This window comes from Mesoplodon densirostris, chromosome 2, assembly GCF_025265405.1.
Source record: "Mesoplodon densirostris isolate mMesDen1 chromosome 2, mMesDen1 primary haplotype, whole genome shotgun sequence".
NCBI lineage: Eukaryota > Metazoa > Chordata > Mammalia > Artiodactyla > Ziphiidae > Mesoplodon > Mesoplodon densirostris.
Window position 1 is genome coordinate 26,909,300 of NC_082662.1, and position 24,203 is coordinate 26,933,502.

Sequence of the window (24,203 nt, forward strand, 5' to 3'; positions counted from 1 at the left end):
TTGTTGGACACCCCATTGGTGTCAGGGGAGAAGATACCACACTTTTGTTGTCAGACTACTCACATAATTGTATACATTGTTTGTCCCTGTAGTCAGATTGTAAGCTAAGACTATCCCATCCTCCGTAGTACCTACCCTAGTGATACTAAGTGCATAGTAGATACTAAGAACAGTAAATTTTGCCAAAGTGGTTTCTGTGTTTAAGATGCTCTTGGATATGGGTATTTCATCAAGTCGTACAAGTAGAGTTTATTTTATGCAAGAACAGTTTCTCTTTTTAAAATATTTATAAATTGAGATTTGGAACATGGTTTTTGTAGTACAGTCACAGAATTGTGCAACCATCACTAGTTACCCCACACCCAGTAGCCATCCCTCCCATTTGCCTCCAGTCCACCCAGTACTAGGCAGCCATTAATCTACTTTCTCTATGAATTTGCCTATTCTGCAAATTTAATATAAGTGAAATCATACAATATGTGACTGACTTTTTTTATTGCCAAATAATACTCCATTGTATGGATATATCATTTTATTTGTCCATTCATCAGTTGATGGACAATTGTGTTGTTTTTACTTTTTGACTATTACGAATAATGTCTGATTAAAAGACTCAAGATTGATTATCAAGACAAATGGTAACCATACTTCAGTTTTTAGGGACTATCCTAATCCAGGGGCGTTGGCCTGTGGCCAGCTGCCTGTTTTATTTGGCACGCGCCTATACTTATCCATTTGCAGGTTGTCTGTGGCTGCTTTCATCCAACAACTGCAGAGTTGAATAGTTAAAACAGACTATATGCCCCACAGTCTGTCTCCCTGGCCTCGTCTATTTGAAACTTTAACTTCAGGAAGTAACTTTCATGTTTACTCAATATCCTTCTCTTTTTTTCTTGTTTTTGGCAGGCAGAGAACATTTATAATGATGAAGACCCTGAAGGAAGCGTGGATCCAGAAGGACAAGGATCCTAGAGAATGTCTACACTTGTTGTGATTTTAGACTCCCCTTTTCTTCCTCTCAACCCTGAGATTGATTTAACACTGGTTTTGAGACACAGACTTTGGTTATCCCTCTATAAGTTCTATCAACAATGTTATTAGTCCAAACAGGAGGTGTTTTCTAAATATTAACTGGGGGCTTCTTGATTCAGCAAAGCCACAGACTTATATTTAAATTTTCTTCAGGAATTTTCTAGTAACAGAGGTCTAAAGTAGCCACAAAAAGGGGAATATTGTGTGTGGTTATTTTTCTTCTTATGCTATATCCCCAAGTTTTTCTGACTCATTTAAGTAAATGCTAGAGTGAGTAAGAAATAGAGCCAAGTGAGGTAGGTGTCTGAGCCATGAAGTATAAATACTACAAGATGTTGTTTTTATTCAGGAAATAGGGGAGATTCAAGTCATATAAATTCCTGCTCTAAAATCTTCACACCAAACTTGCCAGGATACACATTTTCTTACATAGACCAGTCTCCTCTCAGTTTCTTCAGTTAAGTCAAAACAATGTGTTCCTCTTTCCCCATATATTTTTGCTTGTTAGTGTATTTCTTGAGCTGTTTTCATATTATTTCTTTCCTTTCTGTGAAATGGTTTTTAAAAAAAAAAAAAAAAAAACTTGGGACCACCAAGTTGTAAAGATGTATGTTTTTACCTGACAGTTATACCACAGGTAGACTGTCCAGTTAAATTGAGAAGAGCGAATCAATAGCTTGTATTTGTTTTTAAAATTAAATTAATCCTGGATAAGAGTTGCTTTTTTTTTTTTTTTTTTTTTTTTTTTAAAGGAGTTAGTCCTTGACCACTAGTTTGATACCATCTCTATTTTGGGTGACCTGTTTCACCAGCAGGCCTGTTACTCTCCATGACTAACTGTGTAAGTGCTTATAATGGAATAAATTGCTTTTCTACATAACCCCACGCTGATGGGTTTTATTTAATATATAATATCCATCAAACACCAGTCTCTGGCTTCTAGAAGAGTTGTTCAGATGACAGTTATTTTCTATGGTCTTTGACTACCAAAAGCAGAATTAAATATAATAGACCCAGAGGTATAGCAAAGAGCTTTACTCCTTCCCAGGGAAAGTGAAAGACACAAAATACTGAATCAGAGGTGCACAGATTAGTCTTTGATAAAATAACATCTTTTTGAAGTCTATCTAGAGAACTACATGAACTTTCAAGAATGTCAGAGGCAGTGTGGCAGAGAGAATTTAAGGCAAAATTTAAATTTGGAAAAGGTGTTTGACCTTTTCTCATAGAGAGGTTGAATCTCCCCAGTATTTTTTTCACTGGGGCCTATACTTAGAGGTTAGAAAAATAGGCTCTTGAAAGCCAAGTGCCATAACCAGGTAAAATGCCTGGTTCTTCAATCACCCAATTTTAACTGAGTAGATCACTCTGACCCAAAATCATTTTCATGAGGTGAAAAATCAAAATCATCTTTGGGGAAATCTGGATTGGTTCTTTTTTCTAAGTCAGTAGTTCTTTTAGAGTATAGTGAAAATTACCATGACAAGAGTAAATCTACATGAATCAGCACAGACTTAAAGAAAAGTAAACTTTGTAAAGGGATTCAATTAAAGTCTAACATTCGGGCCTCCCTGGTGGCGCAAGTGGTTGAGAGTCCGCCTGCCGATGCAGGGGATACGGGTTCGTGCCCCGGTCTGGGAGGATCCCATATGCCACGGAGCGGCTGGGCCCGTGAGCCATGGCCGCTGAGCCTGCACGTCCGGAGCCTGTGCTCCGCAACGGGGGAGGCCACAACAGTGAGAGGCCCGCATACTGCAAAAAAAAAAAAAAAAAAAAAGTCTAACATTCATGGCACAAAAGAATTCAAATTGTAAACCCATGTACAGTTGACCCTTGAACAACGTGAGTTTGAACTGCACAGGTCCACTTATAACATACTTTTCAATAGTAAATACCACAGTACTATACCTGCAGTGGTTGGTTGAGTCCGTGGATGTGGAGGAACCTCGGATACCGAGGGCCAACTAAGTTATATGCAGATTGACCCCCACGTTGTTCAGGGGTCAACTTGAATATAAGGAAAATCGTCTGCCTTTTTGACTCCACCTGTGTTCCTGAAAAACTTTCTGCTTTGGGTCAACAGAAGGCAAGATACATTCTTCACAATACAGCAAGGTGTGTCCATACATTCATCCTTTACTTTGTGTGTGTGGAGGGTTGCTGATGGGTGACAGGAGACTTATTTTTCCATTCCTCAGTGCATTGAAATCAGTACCAGCAGCCTATGAAATAGAATCCAGCTAAGAGTTGACTGATAGTATTCTGCCTTCAGCCAGCCCTAGAATCTTTTTAAACAGGTCAGCCAGTAGTATTTGTAACTTTCCCAGAGTGAACTGCTTGCCAAATCCCTGGCACTCCCTTCTCGGTTTAGAAAAAAGTATGTCCAAAGGGTACTTAGTGATCCTTTGCTAAGAAGTTTTTGTTGTTTCTTGGTTACAGATTCGGCCATATGTTTCTAAACAGCCCCTGTAAGGTTGAGAGAAAAAATGATAAGTTTAAACTTTTTGCAACTTGAAATAATACAGTATAAAGTTTTTGTGGGGGGTTTTTGTTTGTTTTTTTTTGCGGGGGGGGGGGGGGTGCTGCATGGCTTGCAGGCTCTTCGTTCCCTGACCAGGGATTGAACCCATGCCCACAGCAGTGAAAGCACTGAGTCCTAACCACTGGACCACAAGGGAATTCCCAGTATAAAGTTTTTAATAATTTCTGAAGCTTAGTGAAGGCCATATTGAGGAGAGATTGCTAGAGTGTGTTTTGCATCTGACTTTGGGAGGGGCTAGCTAAAAATTTTTTCTGCCCACGTTAACTTTACACACAGGTATTACAAGGCCTGAAATTCTGTAATTTCGATTCTTTGGATTAGTCATTGTCTTTTCCATGTTGTACTTTTCATCTGATCCACACAAAGGTGTTTAGCAGATCATTTTCTTCAATTACAAGGTTCTAGTAATCTCCCAAACAATGGGCGTAGTCAGTTATGCCTGGATGAAACATGGTAAAAGAAGATCCTAGTATGGGAGTTCCCTGGTGGTCTAGTGGTTAGGATTCATCGCTTTTGCTGCTGTGGCCCGAGGTTCAATCCCTGATAGGGGAACTCCTGCAAGCCACGCAGGGTGGCCAAAGGAAAAAAAAATCCTAGTAATTTAGGAAAAGCATCAGTAATAATAGTTATTTGTGAATTTGTATCCAAAATGTAGGATTAACTAGGAAATTAATAAAAATTTATGGATATTTATCTAGTATCCAACTTGATCTTTTTTAATTCTTAGTTTCTTTATCCAAGAGAATCCAGCACTTTATAAAGAATGTGAGGACATATTGGTGTGTAAAGAACTTAATGGATAGGTGTGTTGCTTGTTTCACAAAGCAATAATCATGTCCTTCAGTCTACAAACAACACCCTCTTGAGCTTTGTAAATGACTGTTAACAGATTAATTTAGCCTTCTTGGCCTCCTTAGTCATAGTCTGAATTAGGTACCCTAACTGCCTTCTCTGCTATTCTAAGGAAACTTTATGAATAGCAGATGGGGTCACGTAGGGTGAGGAAAGTAAGAATGCACAGAGCCTAGATGTTTTATCCTGTTCTGGATTTCCTGATGATAATCAGGACATATTTTAAGTCCTACTAGAAATTGAAACATTCCAAATGAAGCCTGAATGCTTGAACCAGGCAACCTGGAAGTATGTGTTATCCCTAAATGACTTACTTGTCATTAGACAATCTTTTTTTAAGGCGCTAGTCTTGTTAGGTTAGGAAAGCAGCAACAATGCAGACACTGCTCTTGTAACCTACAAGGATCACCTGCGGCTGTGTCTGGATTCCACCTGCCTCAGAAGTGGGAGCATTAGCCCATTCCAGGCTCTTGGGAAGCATAGCCGTTTAAAAAAAAAAGAGCCATTTTCCATCTGTTCACGGATGAGCACAATTTGAAATTTTCCTTTTTTTTTTTTTTTGGCTTTTCACTGTCAAGAGAAATTTCCCCTGAGCAACATCTGCCCTCCCCACCATTCCTTCAGCCAGTGTTAGTTGAGATTTGGGTAGCAGCAAAAACTGACTTGTACGTTGAGAGCTCTTCAGCAAGGCTGATCCTTAGCTGCTCCATCTCTTTGTTCTTCTGTTGCTGGAGTTGCACCCCGCTTCTTAGCTGCCTCTGTCGTTCTTCCATTTCCTCCAGCTGTTCCTGCATGAGGGCCAAGAACATTTCTAATGCTCCAAACAATAAAAACCTGACATTGTCCATAATAGTATATTTCCTTACACATCGTGTAATCTCCATAGCAGTGTTGAGGTTGAGAAACAGATTCAGAGAATTTGTGTTTTGACAGTGATACTGTTTTTGATAGTGATACTGTTCTGAAAGGAGTCTTGTCTGTTAACCACAGCTTACATCTTAATAAAATCCTGCAGAGGGTGGACAGATTTTCAGAGGGACTTTTTTGTTTCCCGATTTTAAGAAGTGTCGGGGGCTTCCCTGGTGCCGCAGTGGTTGAGAATCTGCCTGCCCTGGTCCGGGAAGATCCCACTTGCCGCGGAGCAACTAAGCCTGTGTGCCACAACTACTGAGGCTGTGCTCTAGAGCCCGTGAGCCACAACTACTGAGCCCACGTGCCACAACTAGTGAAGCCCGCGCGCCTAGAGCCCGTGCTCCGCAACAAGAGAAGCCACTGCAATAAGCCTGCACACCGCAACGAAGAGTAGCCCCCACTCTCCGCAACTAGAGAAAGCCCACGTGCAGCAACGAAGACCCAACGCAGCCAAAAATAAGTTAAAAAAAAAAAAAGTGTCGGGGAGGATTTTGATTATCTAGTGGTGAACTAAGAATTTTATAGACCCCTTGCTCTATGTACAAGTTTGTTTCCGTTAATAATCAGTAGTTTTTATAATGCCCAACAACTTCAGCAATTTAAGTTGAAAGAAACCGTCTTTGTGTAAGCAATTCTTTAATATTATATATATATATATATATATATATATATTTTTTTTTTTTTTTTTTTTTTTTTTTTTTTTGCTGTACGCGGGCCTCTCACTGCTGTGGCCTCTCCCGTTGCGGAGCACAGGCTCCGGACACACAGGCTCCGCGGCCATGGCTCGCGGGCCCAGCCGCTCCGCGGCATGTGGGATCTTCCGGGATCGGGGCACGAACCCGTGTCCCCTGCATCGGCAGGCGGACTCTCAACCACTGCGCCACCAGGGAAGCCCTTGAATATTATATTTGAAGCTCCTTGAAGTCAGAGATATCTTTACTTAGTATTTACCACGACATGGCATGCAGATAGATGCTTTATTAGTGAGGGTATCAGAGTTGTTAATTTCCTATATCCTTTGCTTATTACATCAGGACAATTCCTTCTAAAGTGCTAAGTTGGAAGATGAAGGTGCTATGCCCTGGAGGCCCTCAGGGGTCTTCAGATAACTATTTCCCATTCTGCCAAAACCAGGCAGGATGCATTCCGTAAATTGTCTCTGCCTAGGATTAATGCCTGAGGAATGAAGATGTCAGCAAATCAGTCTGTGCCTTGGTTGCTAGCTGACATGGACCCTCAGGAAGCATGGGGTAGCTGGGAAGGGAAGGGAGCACTGAAATTGGAAGGCACATTTTTAAGGAGCAATGACTTTACCTCAGATTTTGAAGAATAATAAAATAGGAGGGGCTTCCCTGGTGACGCAGTGGTTGACAGTCCGCCTGCCGATGCAGGGGACGCGGGTTCGTGCCCCGGTCCGGGAAGATCCCACATGCCGCGGAGCGGCTAGGCCCGTGAGCCATGGCTGCTGAGCCTGCGCATCCGGAGCCTGTGCTCCGCAACGGGAGAGGCCACAGCAGTGAGAGGCCCGCGTACCGCAAAAAAAAAAAAGAAGAAAGAATCCGGTTTAGGTGCATACTGTCATTAGAAGGATCTAAATAATTTGTTCACTGAGTCATCCTTGATATACTTGTGGCATGTCGATCTGCAGTGTTTTGATACTCTGGCTGAATCTCAACTTTCATCAACATTGTCAAAGTTCTTTTTTTTAGTGCCTAGCCATGCTTTGATACCACACAGAGATGTAGCCTTACTATCTAAGAGCATGTTATCTAAAGGAAAGCATCTGCATACCTCTGTGCCCCAGTTTCCCAAGCCTCACCATCTAGCAAACCTGTTGTTTGCTGGACATACAAAAGACCTGCTTGTGAAGGCTGTCTGCACCATCACTGATAAGCTCTTGACAGGGAGAAACTGTCACAGAATGAAGGAAGTATTGTACAGTGACAGAAATTAAGGACAGTCTCCATTCTTAATCCTGTGTAGCACCACTGGGTTAACTTTTTAAAAACTGCTTTATTGGGACTTCCCTGGCGGTCCAGGGGTTAAGACTCCACGCTTCCACTGCAGGGGGCACGGGTTCGGTCCCTGGTCGGGGAACTAAGATCCCACATGCCGCACGGCGTGGCCAAAAAAAAAACTAAAAAAAACGCAACAAAACAAACCTGCTTTATCATCTCAGTCTTTCATAGGCTTTCCATTTTCTTTAGTCTGGCATTCAGACTCCTGCTAGTTGGACCCTTACCTCTAACTAGAACCTCCATTATTCCTGTAGTCTTGCACTGTCCATCCAGTATGGAAGTCACTAGCCACATGTGGCTATTGAGTACTTGAAATATGGCTAGTCTGAATTGTGATGTGCTGTGAGTGTAAGATACATAGCAGATTTCTAAGACTTAACACCAAATATATATGTACGTATATATATATCAAATTTTAATGTTGATTACATGTTATAGTGGTAATATTTTTGCTATGCTGGGTTAAATGTATTAATTTCACCTGTTTCTTACATTTTCTTTAATGTGGCTACTAGAATTTTTTTCTTTTTTGGCCACGCTGTGTGGCATGTGGGATCTTAGTTCCTCAACCAGAGATTGAACCCACGCCCCCTGCATTGGAAACGCAGAGGCTTAACCACTGGACTGCTAGGGAAGTTCCCCTAGAAAAAAAATTTTTTTTTTTTTTTGCAGTACGCAGGCCTCTCACTGCTGTGGCCCCTCCCGTTGCGGAGCACAGGCTCCGGACGCGCAGGCTCAGCGGCCATGGCTCACGGGCCCAGCCACTCCGTGGCATGTGGGATCTTCCCGGACCGGGGCACGAACCCACGTCCCCTGCATCAGCAGGCGGACTCTCAACCACTGCACCACCAGGGAAGCCCCACCTAGAAATTTTTAAATGACGTCTGTGGCTTGCATGATACTTCTGTTGGAGAGTGCTGCTCTAGTCTGACCAGGTCAGATTTCTGTGCCTTTACTCCTGCCATTTCTGTCACCTAGATAGCATCTGTTCCCTTATATTGCAATTTTTTTTTTCATGTCTAACTCCCAACCAGATTGTAGGTTCCTGGTTCTTAGTATGTCTGGCACCCTACACATAATGCTTATTGATGTGAAGCATGCAGATAGTAAGCATATTCCATCTTTCGGCATTAGAAGTCTACCAATTTCAAGCTAAAAACTTTGAGATCATTCTCAGCAAATTCCTCACCCTGCCCACTGCAACCAGTCACCAAATGCTACCCATTTAACCTCACATCTTTCATCTCTAAGTGGTGTTTCCAGGCTCTTTCAATCTACCCTCCACACTGCCACTTAGAGTACTACGTGACAGGCACCATTATCAGCACTTTACAGATATTAACTAGTTCATTCCTTGCAACAGCCCTATTAATCCCATTTTACATGTGAGGAAGCTGAACCACAGAGGTTAAGTCATTTGTCCGAAGTTTCCCAATTAGTAAGTGGTAGAGCCAGGATTCGCCACTGACTTATAGCTCATACTCTTAATTGCTTTATTGCCTTCATATAGATAGATATAAAAGTAGACATAGATGATAGATAGATAGATGATTGATAGATAGATGATAGATAAATGATAGATGATAGATGATAGATGAAAGATAGATGATAGATGATAGATAGATGATGGAGAGATAGATGATAGATGATAAGTAGACATGATAGATGATAGATGAAAGATAGATGATAGATGATAGATAGATGATAGATGATAGACAGATGATAGATAGATAGATGATGGAGAGATAGATGATAGATGATAGATAGATGATAGGTAGACATGATAGATGATAGATGAAAGATAGATGATAGATGATAGATGATAGATGATAGATAGATGATAGGTAGACAGATGATAGATAGGTGGATGATAGGTAGATAGATAGATGATAGATAGATAGATGACAGACGATAGGTAGATGATAGATTGATAGGTAGATAGATAGATGATAGATGAAAGATAGATAAATGACAGATAGGTGATAGATAGGTAGATGATAGATAGATAGATAGATAGATAGATAATAGATAGGCTCTTAAATGGTCTTCAAACTGTTTTCCAGGAAACCACAGGAGGAGGCCATGCTGGAGTGACCTTGTCACTCTTTAGTTAGAAAGTAGCTCTACTTTTACTTGTTTTACATGTTGGCATTCCATATAAAATTGTTTTGGGGAAAGGGTCTGTGGCTTTGAAGAAAACCTTTTTAAAACCACTGACCTAAAGAATACATAAAGCCCTTTGCAATCTGGTCCCAATCTACCTCTCCAGCCTCATCTCTCTACTTCTCACATTCCTTATGATCCAGCCACACTGAGCTTCTCACTTCCAACAACGTCTGTGTTTCCATGCTTTTGTATAAGCTGTTCCCTCTGCCTAGAATACCCTTCCCTTGTCTACACAGTGAATTCATTCTTTAAGGCTCAGCTCAAACACCCTGTAGTAGTTGAGTGTGGACTTGAACTAGATGGCACAGGGTTACATCCCTCCTTCATCACTTCCTAGCTGTGTAACCCTGGACAGATGACTTCTCTGACTCACCTGTTTTCTTGTTTTTCAAATGGTGACAGTAGTTATACCTATCTCAGAGGTAAGAATTAAATGAATTATTACATGTAAAGAACTTCACATACATGCTAGCTACTGTTAATTCTCTAATGAAATTTCCCCCTTATCTCCCCAGGTGTAATTATACCTGCTTCAGTACAACACTTTATTCCTACAACTATTATATTGTCTATCACACTGAAGCATATTAATTATTTCATTGATTCTAAAATTCACACTTTAATATCTTACTTGGATCAGGATGCATCTTACAATCAAGTGTATTAGATTTTATGAAATTTTATCTGGCATCCTTCCTGGACTATAAACTTTTATTTCTTCTTTTCTTTTTCTGTTTAATTTTTATTTTTTTATTTTAATTTTTATTTTTTTCGAAAGAGACCAACTGTGATTTGCTCCTTTTATGTGAATACTGCATTGTTAACTGAGCCAGGAGAAGTCGTTGAACTAGGCTTCTAAGTGATAGCATTTTTAAAAAATTAATTAATTAATTTATTTATTTATTTATTTATGGCTTGTTGGGTCTTTGTTTCTGTGCGAGGGCTTTCTCCAGCTGTGGCAAGCGGGGGCCACTCTTCATCGCGGTGCGCGGGCCTCTCACTATCGCGGCCTCTCTTGTTGCGGAGCACAGGCTCCAGATGCGCAAGCTCAATAACTGTGGCTCACGGGCCCAGTTGCTCCGCGGCATGTGGGATCTTCCCAGACCAGGGCTCGAACCCGTGTCCCCTGCATTGGCAGGCAGATTCTCAACCACTGCGCCACCAGGGAAGCCCTATTTTTTGTATTTTTTGTTCATTTTATTTATTATTATTATTATATTTTAATTGGACTATAAACATTTTGAGGGCAGGGACCGCCCCCCACCTCCACCCTACACCACAACGTCTCATCCCTTGCCAGCACATAGCTCATTGCCTGGCACATAGAAAATAGGCACTTAGAAAATATTTGTCAAATGAATGGATGATGGTGATGAAAGAGGCAAAGTTTATAGTCATAAGAGTGAAGTGTACCTTTGAAAAGTAATCAGATGCCATACGTGGCCTTTGGCAAACAGTTTAGGGAGAAGCCACTTCAGAAAGAAGGATTGGGACTTCCCTGGTGGCGCAGTGGTTAAGAATCTGCCTGCCAATGCAGGGGATATGGGTTCGAGCCCTGGTCCAGGAAGGTCCCACATGCCGCAGAGCAACTAAGCCTGTGCACCACAACTACTGTGCCTGCGCTCTAGAGCCCGTGAGCCACAACTACTGAAGCCCACGCGTGTAGAGCCCATGCTCCACAACAAGAGAAGCCTCTGCAGTGAGAAGCCCGCGCACCGCAACGAAGAGTAGCCTGTGCTCGCCACAACTAGAGGAAGCCCGCGCCCAGCAACGAAGACCCAACGCGGCCAAAAATAAATAAATAAATAAATAAATAATTTTTAAAAAGAAAAGAAAGAGAAGAATTAGCTCCTTCAGACCTTTATTCCTACTTTAGTTATGGTACGGCGATAGGAGACACCCATCAAGATTGTTTTCTATAGAATGATCTTTGGAAAGGTGCACAGATCATCAAATATGAAACAAATCCAGTACAGTGACGAAAATCACTGGGGAAAAAATTCTTCAAGTCTAGTACTATGTCAGAAAATTCTAATCCTGAGGATTCCTTACTTAGAGCACCACCATCCTAGTTAGTCTTGCCTGAAATCTAAGCATCCTCTTTAACGTCTCACCTCTCTGCCCCACTCATTCTGTAGCCAAGTTTATTCTACATTTGTTCTTGTATCCTTCCCCTTCCTTTTATTCCTGCTACCATTGTTTCCTTTTACCAACAGTAGCTTCCTAATTAGTCTCCTTGCCTCTGGGTCTCTAGCCCGTTTTACACACTGCCACCAATACTGTTTCTAAAAGGAGAGCAACGATCATGTTAATCCCTTGATTAAATACCTTTATGGGGACTTCCCTTGTGGCACAGTGGTTAAGAATCCGCCTGCCAATCAGGGGACACGGGTTCAAGCCCTGGTCCGGGGAGATCCCACATGCGACGGAGCAACTAAGCCCTTGTGCCACAACTACTGAGCCCGTGTGCCACAACTACTGAAGCCTGTGCGCCTAGAGCCCACGCTCTGCAACAAGAGAAGCCACCGCAATGAGAAGCCTGCGCACTGCAACAAAGAGTAGCCCGCGCTCAACACAACTAGAGAAAGCCCACGCACAGCAACGAAGACCCAACATAGCCAAAAATAAATTTAAATAAATAAATAAATAAATAGTAAAAAATAAAATATAAAGAAACTCTTAAAAATAAAAAAAAAAACCTTTATGGATGCAACTGACCACTGAATAAAGTCCAAACTCCCTAGTTTGGATTTCAAAATCTAATGTGATCTACCCCGACTTACCTTTACAGGTTCAACTCACCTCTCAGTTTTTCACCTTTCACATGCAGCCAAGTTACAAATTATATTTTAGATCTATCAGATTAAATAAAATATATTAAAATTACCTTCACCTATTTCTCTTTTTATGTGGTTATTAGAAAATTTCAAATTATATATGTGGCTTGCGTTATATTTCTGTTGGACAGCACTGCTCTAGATCTTACCTATACTTCAACACTTAGCTCAAATAACATTGTCTTCCGTTATGGGTTCTCTGATTTAATCCTTGGCTATTATCCCATAGCATTCTTATTTGTACCTCTCTTAAATCACGTTACTTCCTACCCTGGGTTACAATTATTAATGTAACACTTGACTGAGTGTAAGCTGTTAAGGTTAGTATCTGTTTATGCAAAGATAATTAGTGCCCTTTCACTAGATTGTGACCCAGTAAAAGAGCAGTGCGGTGAAGGTGGCGGGCAGTGTTGGGTGAGTGAGGGGAGTGCATATAAGTATAGTTTGAAAACATTCAATATTATGACCAAAAACCCCCACCATTTTCATAATACAAGCTACAGAAAGCTTGACAAAATCTTCAGTGAAGTGAATGCAGCCATTTTCAACAGAGGACATGTTCCCTTAAGGATACGTCAAAATCTCTGGCAGGGCATAAGATTAAGTTCATCCAAAAAAGGGATGTTCCAAAAGACAAAAGTACTGCTCTGAAAAGCACCGCACTGTGGTCTCATGGCACCCAGCAGCTCTTAAGTCAGTGCTTAACTGATGCATACTCTGCGCCTGGTGGCAGAGATAAGTAAAACATACTCCCTACTTTCGGAAAGCTCACAGTCTGTGGGGGAGAGGGACTTGTTTATGCACTTAGTGTTCGTCTCCCACTCTGTTCTAAAAGGGATTAGAACTGGCTCACGATCAGAAATAGCTTGAATACAAGTGAAATGGTGACAAATGCACAAAAAAGGAAAACGAGGAATTGAGATTTATAGATTTCATCCCAGTTTTTTAAGCCTGGAAAAACTTCAAGGCAGAGATCAGATAGGTGGGACTTGAGGGTGAATATGGGGGAGGGGAGAGAATGAATACTACCTAGCCTCATTCCCTCCTGCTCTATATAAACCCCAGTGTGATTCACTTAGAATTGGAAACTTGTGCCGTGGAGAGAGCACTGAAATATTTGGGGGTGGTCAGACTAGAGTTCAAGTTACTCCAACTCACTGGGCCTCAGTTTCCTCATCTATGAAAAATGATAATAGTTGACTTGGAGGATTAATGAAGATCAAGTGAGATAATTGGTGTAAAAGTGCTGTGTAAATTAAGAGTGCAAGATAACTTTCAGCCCTAGCACAGACCTGAATGAATGAAATGGAAAATGGCATAAAGAAGTGAGTGAATGGCCCAAGGAACAAATTGTTCTTCCTACATGTGCTAGTATCCTTCAGCCCAAAGACATTTGGCCCCGATCCCCTTTTCCTCCCCAGGCTAAAAGACTGTACTTCCTTTCATGCCAAGTGGGCCTACCCTGTACTGCTGCACCTCCTCGTCTCGTTTTTGCCTCAAAAGGGTGGTCTGGTCCTCCAGATTCCTGTTTTGCAGGTGGAGCTGAAGGGCCTCTGCTTGCAGGGGTCGCAGAGCCTCCTTCATCTCCTGGATCTCGGCCTGGGTTTTCTGCAGAGCTTTGGCCGCAGCTTCTTTCCTCTCTAGGAGCCGCAGCAGCTGAGGCTCATACTCCTGCTCCAGGCCCTGGCGGCTCTCTGCCATGAGGTTCTCGAACTGGGCAGAGAGCTGCCGGCTCTCCTGGAGAAAGTGCCCATCCCTCTGGCTTGGAGGTGCTTCTAGTTGTTGCCGTAACTGCTCCTTTTGCTTCTGATAGGCATCCCCAAGCTGGGCTAATTCCTCCGAGAGCTGGGCTGCCCGGGTGGTCAGCACTTCCCGGAACTCGGCAAACTGGGCCACATCCTGCCGGCGGCACTCCAGCTGATATTGGTAGGACACACATTCCTTCGTCACCTTGAACAGCTTCTGCTTGACCAGCTGGATCTCCTCCCTCAGCCCATCCCTCGCCAGCTCTGCCTGGGCGTGCAGTTTGTAGGCAGCCAGGATGTCGTGGTGGACCCGTTGCACCTCCTGCAGGGCTGGTTCCCGAAGCAACACAAGCTCATGGATGAGCTGATCCCTCTCCTCTTCCAGCTGGGCCACGGCTTGGACACACTGCTGGAAACGCCCCTCCAGCAATTCCAGGTCCTCTGTGCTCAGGCTCCCCTCTGTGCTGGGACTCGGCTCAGCTCTGAGGCTCTCCTCGGGGTCAGGTTTCTCCTCGCTCGGGACTGTCTCTCCCCCATAAACCATCTGCTCTGGGCTTGTAGTCTTTCCCGGCTTCACGGGCTCTTCCACATATAGCATCTCCTCTGGCTTTCCTGGCTCCTCCACATACAGGGCCTCATCAGGTGTCCTGGTCTCCTCAATATGCAGCGTCTCCTCAGGCTTCTCGGTCTCTTCCACGTACATAGCCACATCAAAGTCACCTGTGTCCCCCGGGTAGAGAATATCCTCTAAGTTCAAGGTCCCTTCCAAAGACAGAGTAACTTCTGGGTTCCAGGTCCTCACCTCAGACGGGGATTCAGAGTTCTCCTCTTGAAGAGAAGTGGCCTCTGCTCTTCTGTTCCTGCAAGAGAAACGACAAGGTGAGAGGGCAGCCACAATCCTGGGATGGTTTGTGACTGGAGCCAGTAGGACACAGGCCTAATTTATATCAAATTCTCAGAGAGCACTCGTCTGCCCCTTCCCTCCATCGATCCACCCCGACACAGCCCATTGCTTAGATCTGACACCATCCCCATGATGTCAGTGTCGAGTCTCTGCTTACATACCTTCAAGGACTGGAAACTCACACCTGAGCTACTATATGTTCCACTGTCATAAGAAAATTCTAGTGTTGAGGTAAAACCTTCCCTGCAATTTTTCCCTGGGTTTGATTCTTCTTTCTAGAATCAGTCAAATCTAATTTCTCTTCCATGTAAGTTCTTTGAACACTTAAAGAGAACTGATTTATCCTTCAATTACTCCATGCATGCCAAGGTTTCCAGTACCCTCCTCATTTGGGTCACTTCTTTCTGACAGGCTCCAAGTTGACATGCTCGCTATCCCTTGGGGATGGGTATAGGAAGCAATACCCAGGTGTACTCTGAGCAGTGATTCTCTGGACACTATACTTCTATTGTTGTAGTCAAGATGCCCTTAGCATATAGGGCAGCTGCATCATATTCTTGATAAATGCTTAGTTTGACTAAAATCCTGAAGACTTTTTCACACCAAGTGCTTTTAAACCACATCTCTTATTCCTATAAAACTTCATCTTGTTGGAATTGGCCCATCCTTCCAGCCTGTCAATGCTCTTGAATTCAGATTCTGTGATTCTAACAGATGAGCCCCTTAACCCAGCTGCCCATTGCCTGCTAGCTTACTCAGTTCCTGTTGAGGAATGCTCTCCTGCTGCTTTGGCCCTCAAGAGGCTTTGGTCTTTCCTGTTTCAAATGCATCTTACCTACCTTGGATCTCTGAGCAATTCTTTGAAAATATAAAATACCATGGAAATAATAATAAATTACACTTTTAAAGGGCTTACATATACCAGGCCCTGTTCTAAATGTTTTAAATATATCAATTCATTTAATCCTTGTAACAATTCTATGAGGTGGTTACATTTATTATTCCCATTTTACAGATCAGGAAATGGAGGTTAAAGAGATTAAGTAATTTGCTCAAGGAAACTCAGATACTCAGAGTGCACCACTTATAAAACAGACTAAATTTGAGTGTAGCTTTCAATAAACTTTTCTTTTATAAGATATAAAGTATAAATGAAAACCTCACATGTCAAACAAAGAATTTGATTTGTCTTGAAAAGGCTTACTTGTGTCCAGGTTTTCAGCTCTATTTCTCAGCTCCAACTTCCCAATAAAGATGATTTTTATTCTAAATCGTGTTCTCAGTCCTCCTCTCTACCCGCCAGGAATCCCTGGCTTCCCTTTTGTGTCTCCGGATGGCCCTCTGGAAACCACAAAAGTGTGGCTTCACCAGGCCTCAAACATCACTGGCCTCATTTAACCCCAGCACCTGCACCAAAACCTAAAACTTAATGACAACTCAACAATCACCTAGTCCATTCACTTCACTTTACCAGAGGTGGAGTGCTTTTTTTGTTTTTTATAAATGCATTTATTTATTTATTTTTGGCTGAGTTGGGTCTTTGTTGTTGGGCACGGGCTTTCTCTAGTTGCGGAGAGTGTGGGCTACTCCTCGCTGTGGTGCATGGGCTTCTCATTGTGGTGGCTTCTCTTGTTGCGGAGCACGGGCTCTAGGTGTGCAGGCTTCAGTATTTGTGGCTCGCAGGCTCTAGAGCACAGGCTCAGTAGTTGTGGCGCACAGGCTTAGTTGCTCCGCGGCATGTGGGATCTTCCCGAGCCAGGGCTCAAACCCGTGTCCCCTGCATTGGCAGGCGGATTCTTAACCACTGCGCCACCAGGGAAGCCCTGGAGTGCTTTTTTAGATATCTTCATCTTATGTTACTTGGCACCTCAAACTCAACTGCCACCAAATTATCCTTCTCCCTGAGCTTGTTACGCCTGTATTTTCCAGCTCAGAGAAATATATCACCATACACCAGGCTGATGAGACAAGCAGTCTTCTTTTTTGTTTTTTAATTGGAGTACAGTTGATTTACAATGTTATGTTAGTTTCTGCTGTACAGCAAAGTGAATCAGTTATACATATACATATATCCACTCTAATTTTTTAGATTCTTTTCCCGTATAGGTCATTACAGAGTATTGAGTAGAGTTCCCTGTGCTGTGCAGTAGGTCCTTATTAGTTATCTATTGTATATATAGTACTGTGTATACGTCAATCCCAATCTCCCAATTTATCTCTTCCTCCCCTTTCCCCCCTGGTAACCATAAGTTTGTGTTTTACATCTGTGACTCTATTTCTGTTTTGTAAATAAGTTCATTTGTACCATTTAAAAAAATATTTATTTATTTATTATTATTATTTATTTTGGCGGTGCTGGGTCTTAGCTGCAGCAATGTGGGATCTTTAGTTGTGGCATGCAGATTTTAGTTGCAGCATGCATGTGGGATCTAGTTCCCTGACCAGGGATCAAACCCAGATCCCCTGCATTGGGAGCGTGGAGTCTTACTCACTGGACCACCAGGGAAGTCCCTGTACCTTTTTATTTTTTTTAAGATTCCACATATAAGTGATATTGTATGATATTTGTCTTTCTCTGTCTGACTTACCAAACTCAGTATGACAATCTCAGGTCCATCCATATTGCTGCAAATGGCATTATTTCATTCTTTTTTTTTTTTTTTTTGTGGTACGCGGACCTCTCACTGCTGTGGCCTCTCCCGTTGCGGAGCACAGGCTCCGGACGCGCAGGCTCAGCGGCCATGGCTCACGGGCCCAGCCACTCCGTGGCACGTGGGATCCTCCCGGACCGGGGCACGAACCCGTGTCCCCTGCATCGGCAGGTGGACTCTCAACCACTGCGCCACCAGGGAAGCCCTATTTTATTCTTTTTTATGACTGAGTAATATTCCATTATATATATGTACCACATCTTCTTTATCCATCCCTCTGTTGATAGACAAGTGGTCTTTAAACAGCCAACTCACTAAGAACTGACATTTCTATCTCAGAAAGTCTCAGTTTCCATCTCCCTCTTCATCCCACTGCCAGGACCATTGTCCGAGTCATCATCCCTCACCCGCACTTTCGTACCAGCCTTCCCATAAGCCTTCTTCCTTCTCATCCCAGTCTATTCTTGACAGTGTTGCAGCTTGCTATAATATAAAGCAAACCATCTTGCTCCACTTCACCATATATAGCCAACTGCTTAGCATAGATTTAAGGCCCTTAAAGATGTGACCTCAACATACCTCTTCAGCCTCATCTCACATTACTACCCAAAGCCCACCCAATGCTTGACAACCCATAACATGCGTTAACTTTTATACCTCCTACTCCTACCCCACAATATCTAAAGGGTCCAGCTGAGAAAATACAGTTCATCATATACCACCTGACTAGAGAACAGTCCTACACTACCTGGAAAAGTAGAGTTCCTAATGCCAGGAAGGATGCACCTGCTCAGCTAGCCAGACCCACCCGGATCCTCAAGAGAGTCCCTGCTTTGCCAGCAGACGGCCCCTCACATCATGCTCCAGCTGAGTCCTCCACCGTGGAATAACGTAATTGTGTTCAAGGAAGTATTCTAAGCGTTTCCCATAAATACTCATTTATCTGATGCTCATCCATTATCCCCACTTTATGGATTAGGAAACCAAAGCACAGAGTAAAGAACTCACTCAAAGTTCTACAACTCGTATGTGGTGGAGCCTGGCAAAGGCCGGAAGTGTGGCTCCAGAGCTGGAGCTCCTTTTTACCACTCTCGTCTTAAAACAGGCATAAGGGGCTTCCCTGGTGGCGCAGTGGTTGAGAGTCCGCCTGCCGATGCAGGGGATGTAGGTTTGTGCCCCGGTCCGGGAAGATCCCACATGCCGCGGAGCAACTAGGCCCGTGAGCCATGGCCGCTGAGCCTGCACGTCCGGAGCCTGTGCTCCGCAACGGGAGAGGCCACAACAGTGAGAGGCCCGCGTACCGCAAAAAAAAAAAAAAAAAAAAAAAAAAACAGGCATAAGATCTGAAAGAGGTAAAACAACTACGGCAGGTATAATAGAGCTTGGCCCTAGCATTCAAAATATATTTATATCTATTTACCTAATAAATTTCTACTCATCCTTCAAACACTGCTCAAACTCCACCTCCTCTGTTAAGCATTTCCCAGACAACTCCCATTCTTGTGTTCTCAAGGCACTTTGTAGGCAGCTCATCTTTGAACTAAGTGCTGTGTGTTACAGAAGAGCATGTATCTGTCTCCCCTGATAGTCCATTTCCTAACAACAAGTACAGTTATTCTCTCTATATCCCAAGGTGGGGCTCTGTAGAAGGTAGGCAGGCAGCAACCAACTGAGCTCCAGGGAGGAAACTTGCCCAAGGTCGAGTGGCAAAGCTGGAAGTAGATTCCAGGTCTCCTGACTTGCAGGCAGTGCTGTTACCACACACCACTCAGTCACCCCATCCACAGTGCCAGGCCTCTGCTAGGTGCTGCCCTCACACCGCTGTCTCTCTCTAAGGAGCTGGGGAAAAGTAGATTATGGGAGGCCTAGGGGCAAGGGGGCCAGCTTAACTGGGGGCCCCTGACCTCAGGTTTCCTTGGGCTCCAAGCAGCCTCCCTCTCTGCCACTTTGTCCCTGTCCCTAGAGGATTCCAGCAGCTCCCAACCCATCAGGGATGTGACTGGGAGTGTTTGTGATACTATGCAGGCATGAGTTGGTGTGTGACTCTGTGTGTACCCCTGTGTACAGGTGAGTGCACATGTAAAACAAGGCTCAGCTTTGTACCCTTGGTGACGGGGGAGGGGTGTCAGGTGTGTGTGTTTGCACCTCTACCTCTTGGTACAAGAGGAAGTCCAGGGCTACAGGCTGACCTGGGGCAGAAACGCTTCCTTCTCGCCCCAAATCCTTCAGCCACAGGTCCCTTCCCTGCTAACCAGTGGCGGAGCTGGCCGTTGGATGTTGGAGAGGGCCTCCCCTCCAGGGCCCCTGCCAACCAAGGCCCTTTTGCTGGTCTGGGACAGTAGACTCTCCCCCCCACCCCGCCCTGCCCAACACCACCCCAAGCCCCAGACCAGAGAGAACCAGCTGCTTGAACAGACTCTCAACTCCAAGCTGGCAGCCGCCCAACCTTGCACCAAGTCTCTTCCACACGGCAAATTCAGCAACTGGAGGCCTCCATCTCCAGCTGCATTTGGGGTGAGCAACGAAAGAAAACGGGTAGCGTCTTTGACCACTGGGGGCCGAATGGCATCTGACGGTTGGTGCCCGCTAGTGTGAAGCGGTTAATCCTCGCACCGCCCGTGGGAGGGGGAGGGGTAATTATAAAAAGTCCCAGACAACCGGAGGTGCCGGGCCGGGATGAGACGCCTCCATCTCCCTTCGCGGGTGGCTCCGCCCCGTGCCCCACCCAGGCTGGACCCCCGCCCCCGCCCGGCGAAAGGCGCTCGCAGGGGGTGGGGATCCGTCCAGCACCCCTTCCCCAGGGGGCGGCGACGCGGTCCCGGGACGGTCCTTTCCTACCTCGCGGCCTCGGCGGCGCCGTCCCCGCCGCGCCGGGGCTCCGGGCTGGCCATGGCTGCGCGACCCTGGCTGGGCGGCCGCGGTATTAATAGCTGGCCCCCCGGGCCGCCCGCGCCCGTCCGCCGCACTGCCAGCTGCAGCCGACACCGGATCCCGCCGGCCCCGGGCCGGGCGCGCCCACTTGGCCCAGGCTCCCGCCGCGGGAGGAGGGAGCGGGCCGCGCGGCCCGGGGGCGGGGAGAGGCCGCCCCTCCCGTGACCAGCGGAGGGTGTGGGGAGAGATATGGGGGGATCGGCGTCTCCAAAACCAGCCCCCCTGAGGTCTTCCCGAACCTTCTTTCTCCCCACCTTTCCCTTCCGAGGGTCCCAGTTTGGGCGGGGCGGGGGGGCAGTGGAGGAAGGTGGCTCCGCAGCCTCAGGAGACCGCTTGCCCTGCCCGACCGGCCCGGGAGGGGGTCAGGGTGTGGGGTTGGGGACCTCGAGGGACCCCGCACCCTGCCCGCCGCCCGCAGGAGTTCGGGGGTATCAGCCGCCGCCCGGCGCCCTGCGATGCCCCCTCGCCTGAGCGCTGTGCCCCGCAGCTGTCGTCAAGGGCTGGCGGAGGAGGGGTAACACTACACCCCGTACGTTTGGGGACAGTCCGGAGCCTGGGGAAGGGCGGTGGGAGGACTGCGTGGGAGGGTTTAAGCCTCTAAGGTTCAGTCCATATTTAACACCGCTTTCCTCCCTCACGCTACGAGGTTTCCAGGGGTCTCTCCGCTTGCTCCACCTGTCACCCCCCACCCGCCCTGCTTCTGCCCACTCCAAGGCGTGCCCCCTCCCCCAAGTCCTTAGGCCACCAGTATCAGGATCAAACTCAACACTGAAGGCTGTCTCCCTAAGCGAGAAGCTGCCAGGCCCCTTCCCAGACCTGGGCCTCGGGCATTCTCCCTTCTGATGCCTTTTTTCCACTTAGCCCCTCTGTCTGGGGAGATCTTTGACTCAATCGCAGAAGAATGCTGTTCACTGTAACCAGCCGAGAGGCTGGATGTGTTTAATCAGAGAGGCCTTGAGTAAGGGAGGGGGGCGGGGGGGGGCGTGTGGAACACTTGTGGGCTGTGCGTTGTGATCTGTGTGCCCGCTGCCAGCTGTGTGAACACCATGTGGTTGTGTGTGTGCTCTGTGGAGGGGGAGGCAGTGGGATGGTGTGTCCACGTGTGACTCTGTGATGACTGTGGGGTACCTGTCCGTGTGGATGTACCCCATGCGGATATGTGACTGTATAATCATGGGGGAGTGATTGTGTGTGTGGTGATTGTGCTGGTGGTGGAGTGTCTGTGTGGCTGGCTGTTGTGACTGTGTTGGGCGTGTGTATAGTTGTGTGTGTGATTGTGTACCTACAGGAGACTGGGGACTGAAGTGTGTGGGAGGGAGGGCTCACAAGCAGCTGTGTGGAGTGTCTTCTGTGTGTCACTGGGGCCCGAGTATGTGGTCCTTAATCCAAGTTTCTGAGTGTGCTGCCTTTGGCGTATATTTATATCTCTCTGTGTAGTGCAAGGGGGTGGGAGATTAACACCCAGGGCAGCCAAATATACCCTTGTAAGGTATGCACGAGAAAAAGTCGGGTTTTGGAGGCTGCTGGTCATTTTCTGACTTACCTCTAAAATATTCCAGGGGAGGAGGTTGGCAAAGCCTCTGGGGCTGGTCATTTGACAGCCATTGCCAGGGGAGAGCCGAGGGAGCAAGGGCAGGGCCTGCCAGCAGCACTATTTGCTGTGGTGCTAGGCAACAGGCAGCAAGGGTGGCATTAAGAAGGTCTGTCCCTTCCCCTCCAACCCTCAGCCCAGGACCTGGCCCTGGGCCGCCCCCAAGACTGATTCCTTAACCGCTCTTAAACTCCCCCTAAGCCCTCCTTTAGGCTGAAACACTGAATCCTCCGGGGTCCCAGAAGCACCTCCGGTCCTTTGTTTTTGCTGTTCCCTCTCCCTAGAACACCCTTCCGGCTCTTCGTGTCCTCTCTTCTTCAGGTCTCAGCTTACATGTGATCTCCTCAGAAAGACCTTCCCTGATGTGCTCCTCTCCCACATAAATATCCATCCTTTTACTGTTTGTCTCATCACCTTGTTTATTTTCTGTACAGCACTTACTGCAATCTTTAATAATATTGTTCATTTTCCATTCCTTTCTTTTCTGCTTCCCCCACTAGAATGGAAACCCCATGAAGGCAGGGACTTAGTGTGTCTTGTTCACTTCTGTGTCCCCAGGGCCCAGCACAGGGCCTGGCATATAGTAGGATCTCAAAAAGTTGTTGAATGAATGAAGGAAAGGAGGATGGTCCTCCCTAGGCCAATTCAGGCAACATTTGATGCCTGCTGTGTGCCTGGCCTGGGCCACTCGCCACCAAGGAACCCCTTTGTACTCAGGGAAACAGACCTACGCATGTGCCCAGGCTGTGTACACCAAGGCAGAGGGAGGTGGGTGAGGCCACAGGACTCCGTTCACTTGGCAAACATGGGCACTTGGCCTGTGCTGGGTCCTGTGTCAGAGCAAATGGCCTTCTTTGGCCCAGGGCCCTGCCTGCAAAGAGCTCACAGTGTAGAGGATGCTAGAACTGTCCCCTGGGGCGACAAACCCCTGCAGAGAATAATGCTAAATCACTGAGCTGAGTGATGGGCTAGGCACTGAGAACCAAGGAAGCCAAGGATGGGAGAGATTAACTCCAGGACTGGGAACAACCTCATGGATGAAATAACTTGAGCCTGGAAGAGGAGAAAGGGCGTTCCAGTGTCAGGCACAGACTGCTTGGAGAGACAAGCACAGCCACTCTGTCTCTCAGCCCTTCCACAAAGCCGAGTCCACGAAGAGCGGAGAAGCCCCTGGGCTGGCTACTCTTTGCCTACCCTTCATTCTCTGTGCTTCTCTGCCCTGCCCTGTGTCCTGGGTCTGACTACCACTGCCAGTCTCACCTGGGCCCCCTTGCCTTACGGTTTCAGGTAAAGTTTGGCCAGTAGGAGACATTGCCAGGAGATCAGAGGGAAGGAGGAGAGTGAGATCAGGATATTTATAATACTGTGACTTTGGCAGTTACTATGTTCCTCCACTGAAAGGCACAGCTCCCGTTGGGTGGCCTGCAACCCCAGGGCACGACTCCTGCCAGGTTCCTTAACAAGGCTCCCTCCCTTGCCCCTTCAGCCCCTGGGGCTAGTGACTCTATCCCACTGTTGTGAGCCCCAGGGTGCTTCACCATTCCTGCCAACACCTCTGTAAGTAGTTCCTTCATTAAACCCTCTTCTGGCAAATGCTTTGAGTTTTCTCCCCTGCTTCCTGCTGAGACCAATAAGGTAAGAACTAAACTTAGGGAAGATGAGTCTTTGGCAGAGAATATGGGGAGACCCTCTTTCTAAATCGCCACCCAAAACCAGAATCAGAAAATGTTGTGAACTACTACAAAGCTACAATAATCAAAACAGCATGGTATTGGCATAAAAACAGACACATAGATCAATGGAACAGACTAGAGAGCCCAGAAATAAACCCACATGCTTATGGTCAATTAACTTATGACAAAGAAGGCAAGAATATACAATGGAGAAAGGACAATCTCTTCAATAAGTAGTGCTGGGAAAACTGGACAGCTACATGTAAAAGAATGAAATTAGGGCTTCACTGGTGGCACAGTGGTTGAGAATCTGCCTGCTAATGCAGGGGACACCGGTTCAAGCCCTGGT

General features: G+C 45.9%; 2 protein-coding genes across 2 annotated transcripts in view; one reads left to right on the forward strand and one right to left on the reverse strand.

Annotated features, from left to right (window-relative positions):
• Positions 1-1,912, forward strand: part of RBBP4 (RB binding protein 4, chromatin remodeling factor) — a 17,536-nt gene extending 15,624 nt beyond the window's left edge. The window contains exon 12 of the mRNA XM_060089406.1: positions 907-1,912. Coding sequence (XP_059945389.1) covers positions 907-972 — 66 coding nt within the window. The 3' untranslated portion in view covers positions 973-1,912. The remainder of the gene's footprint in view (positions 1-906) is intronic.
• SYNC (syncoilin, intermediate filament protein) lies at positions 1,601-20,663 on the reverse strand. Its single transcript, XM_060089401.1, has 4 exons — positions 20,498-20,663; positions 13,821-14,964; positions 5,090-5,214; positions 1,601-3,498 (listed from the first exon to the last, which is right to left on the reverse strand). The coding sequence occupies exons 1-4, from the start codon at positions 20,548-20,550 to the stop codon at positions 3,441-3,443; spliced, it is 1,380 nt and encodes a 459-aa protein (XP_059945384.1). The 5' UTR covers positions 20,551-20,663; the 3' UTR covers positions 1,601-3,440.
• Positions 20,664-24,203: the final 3,540 nt, after the last annotated feature.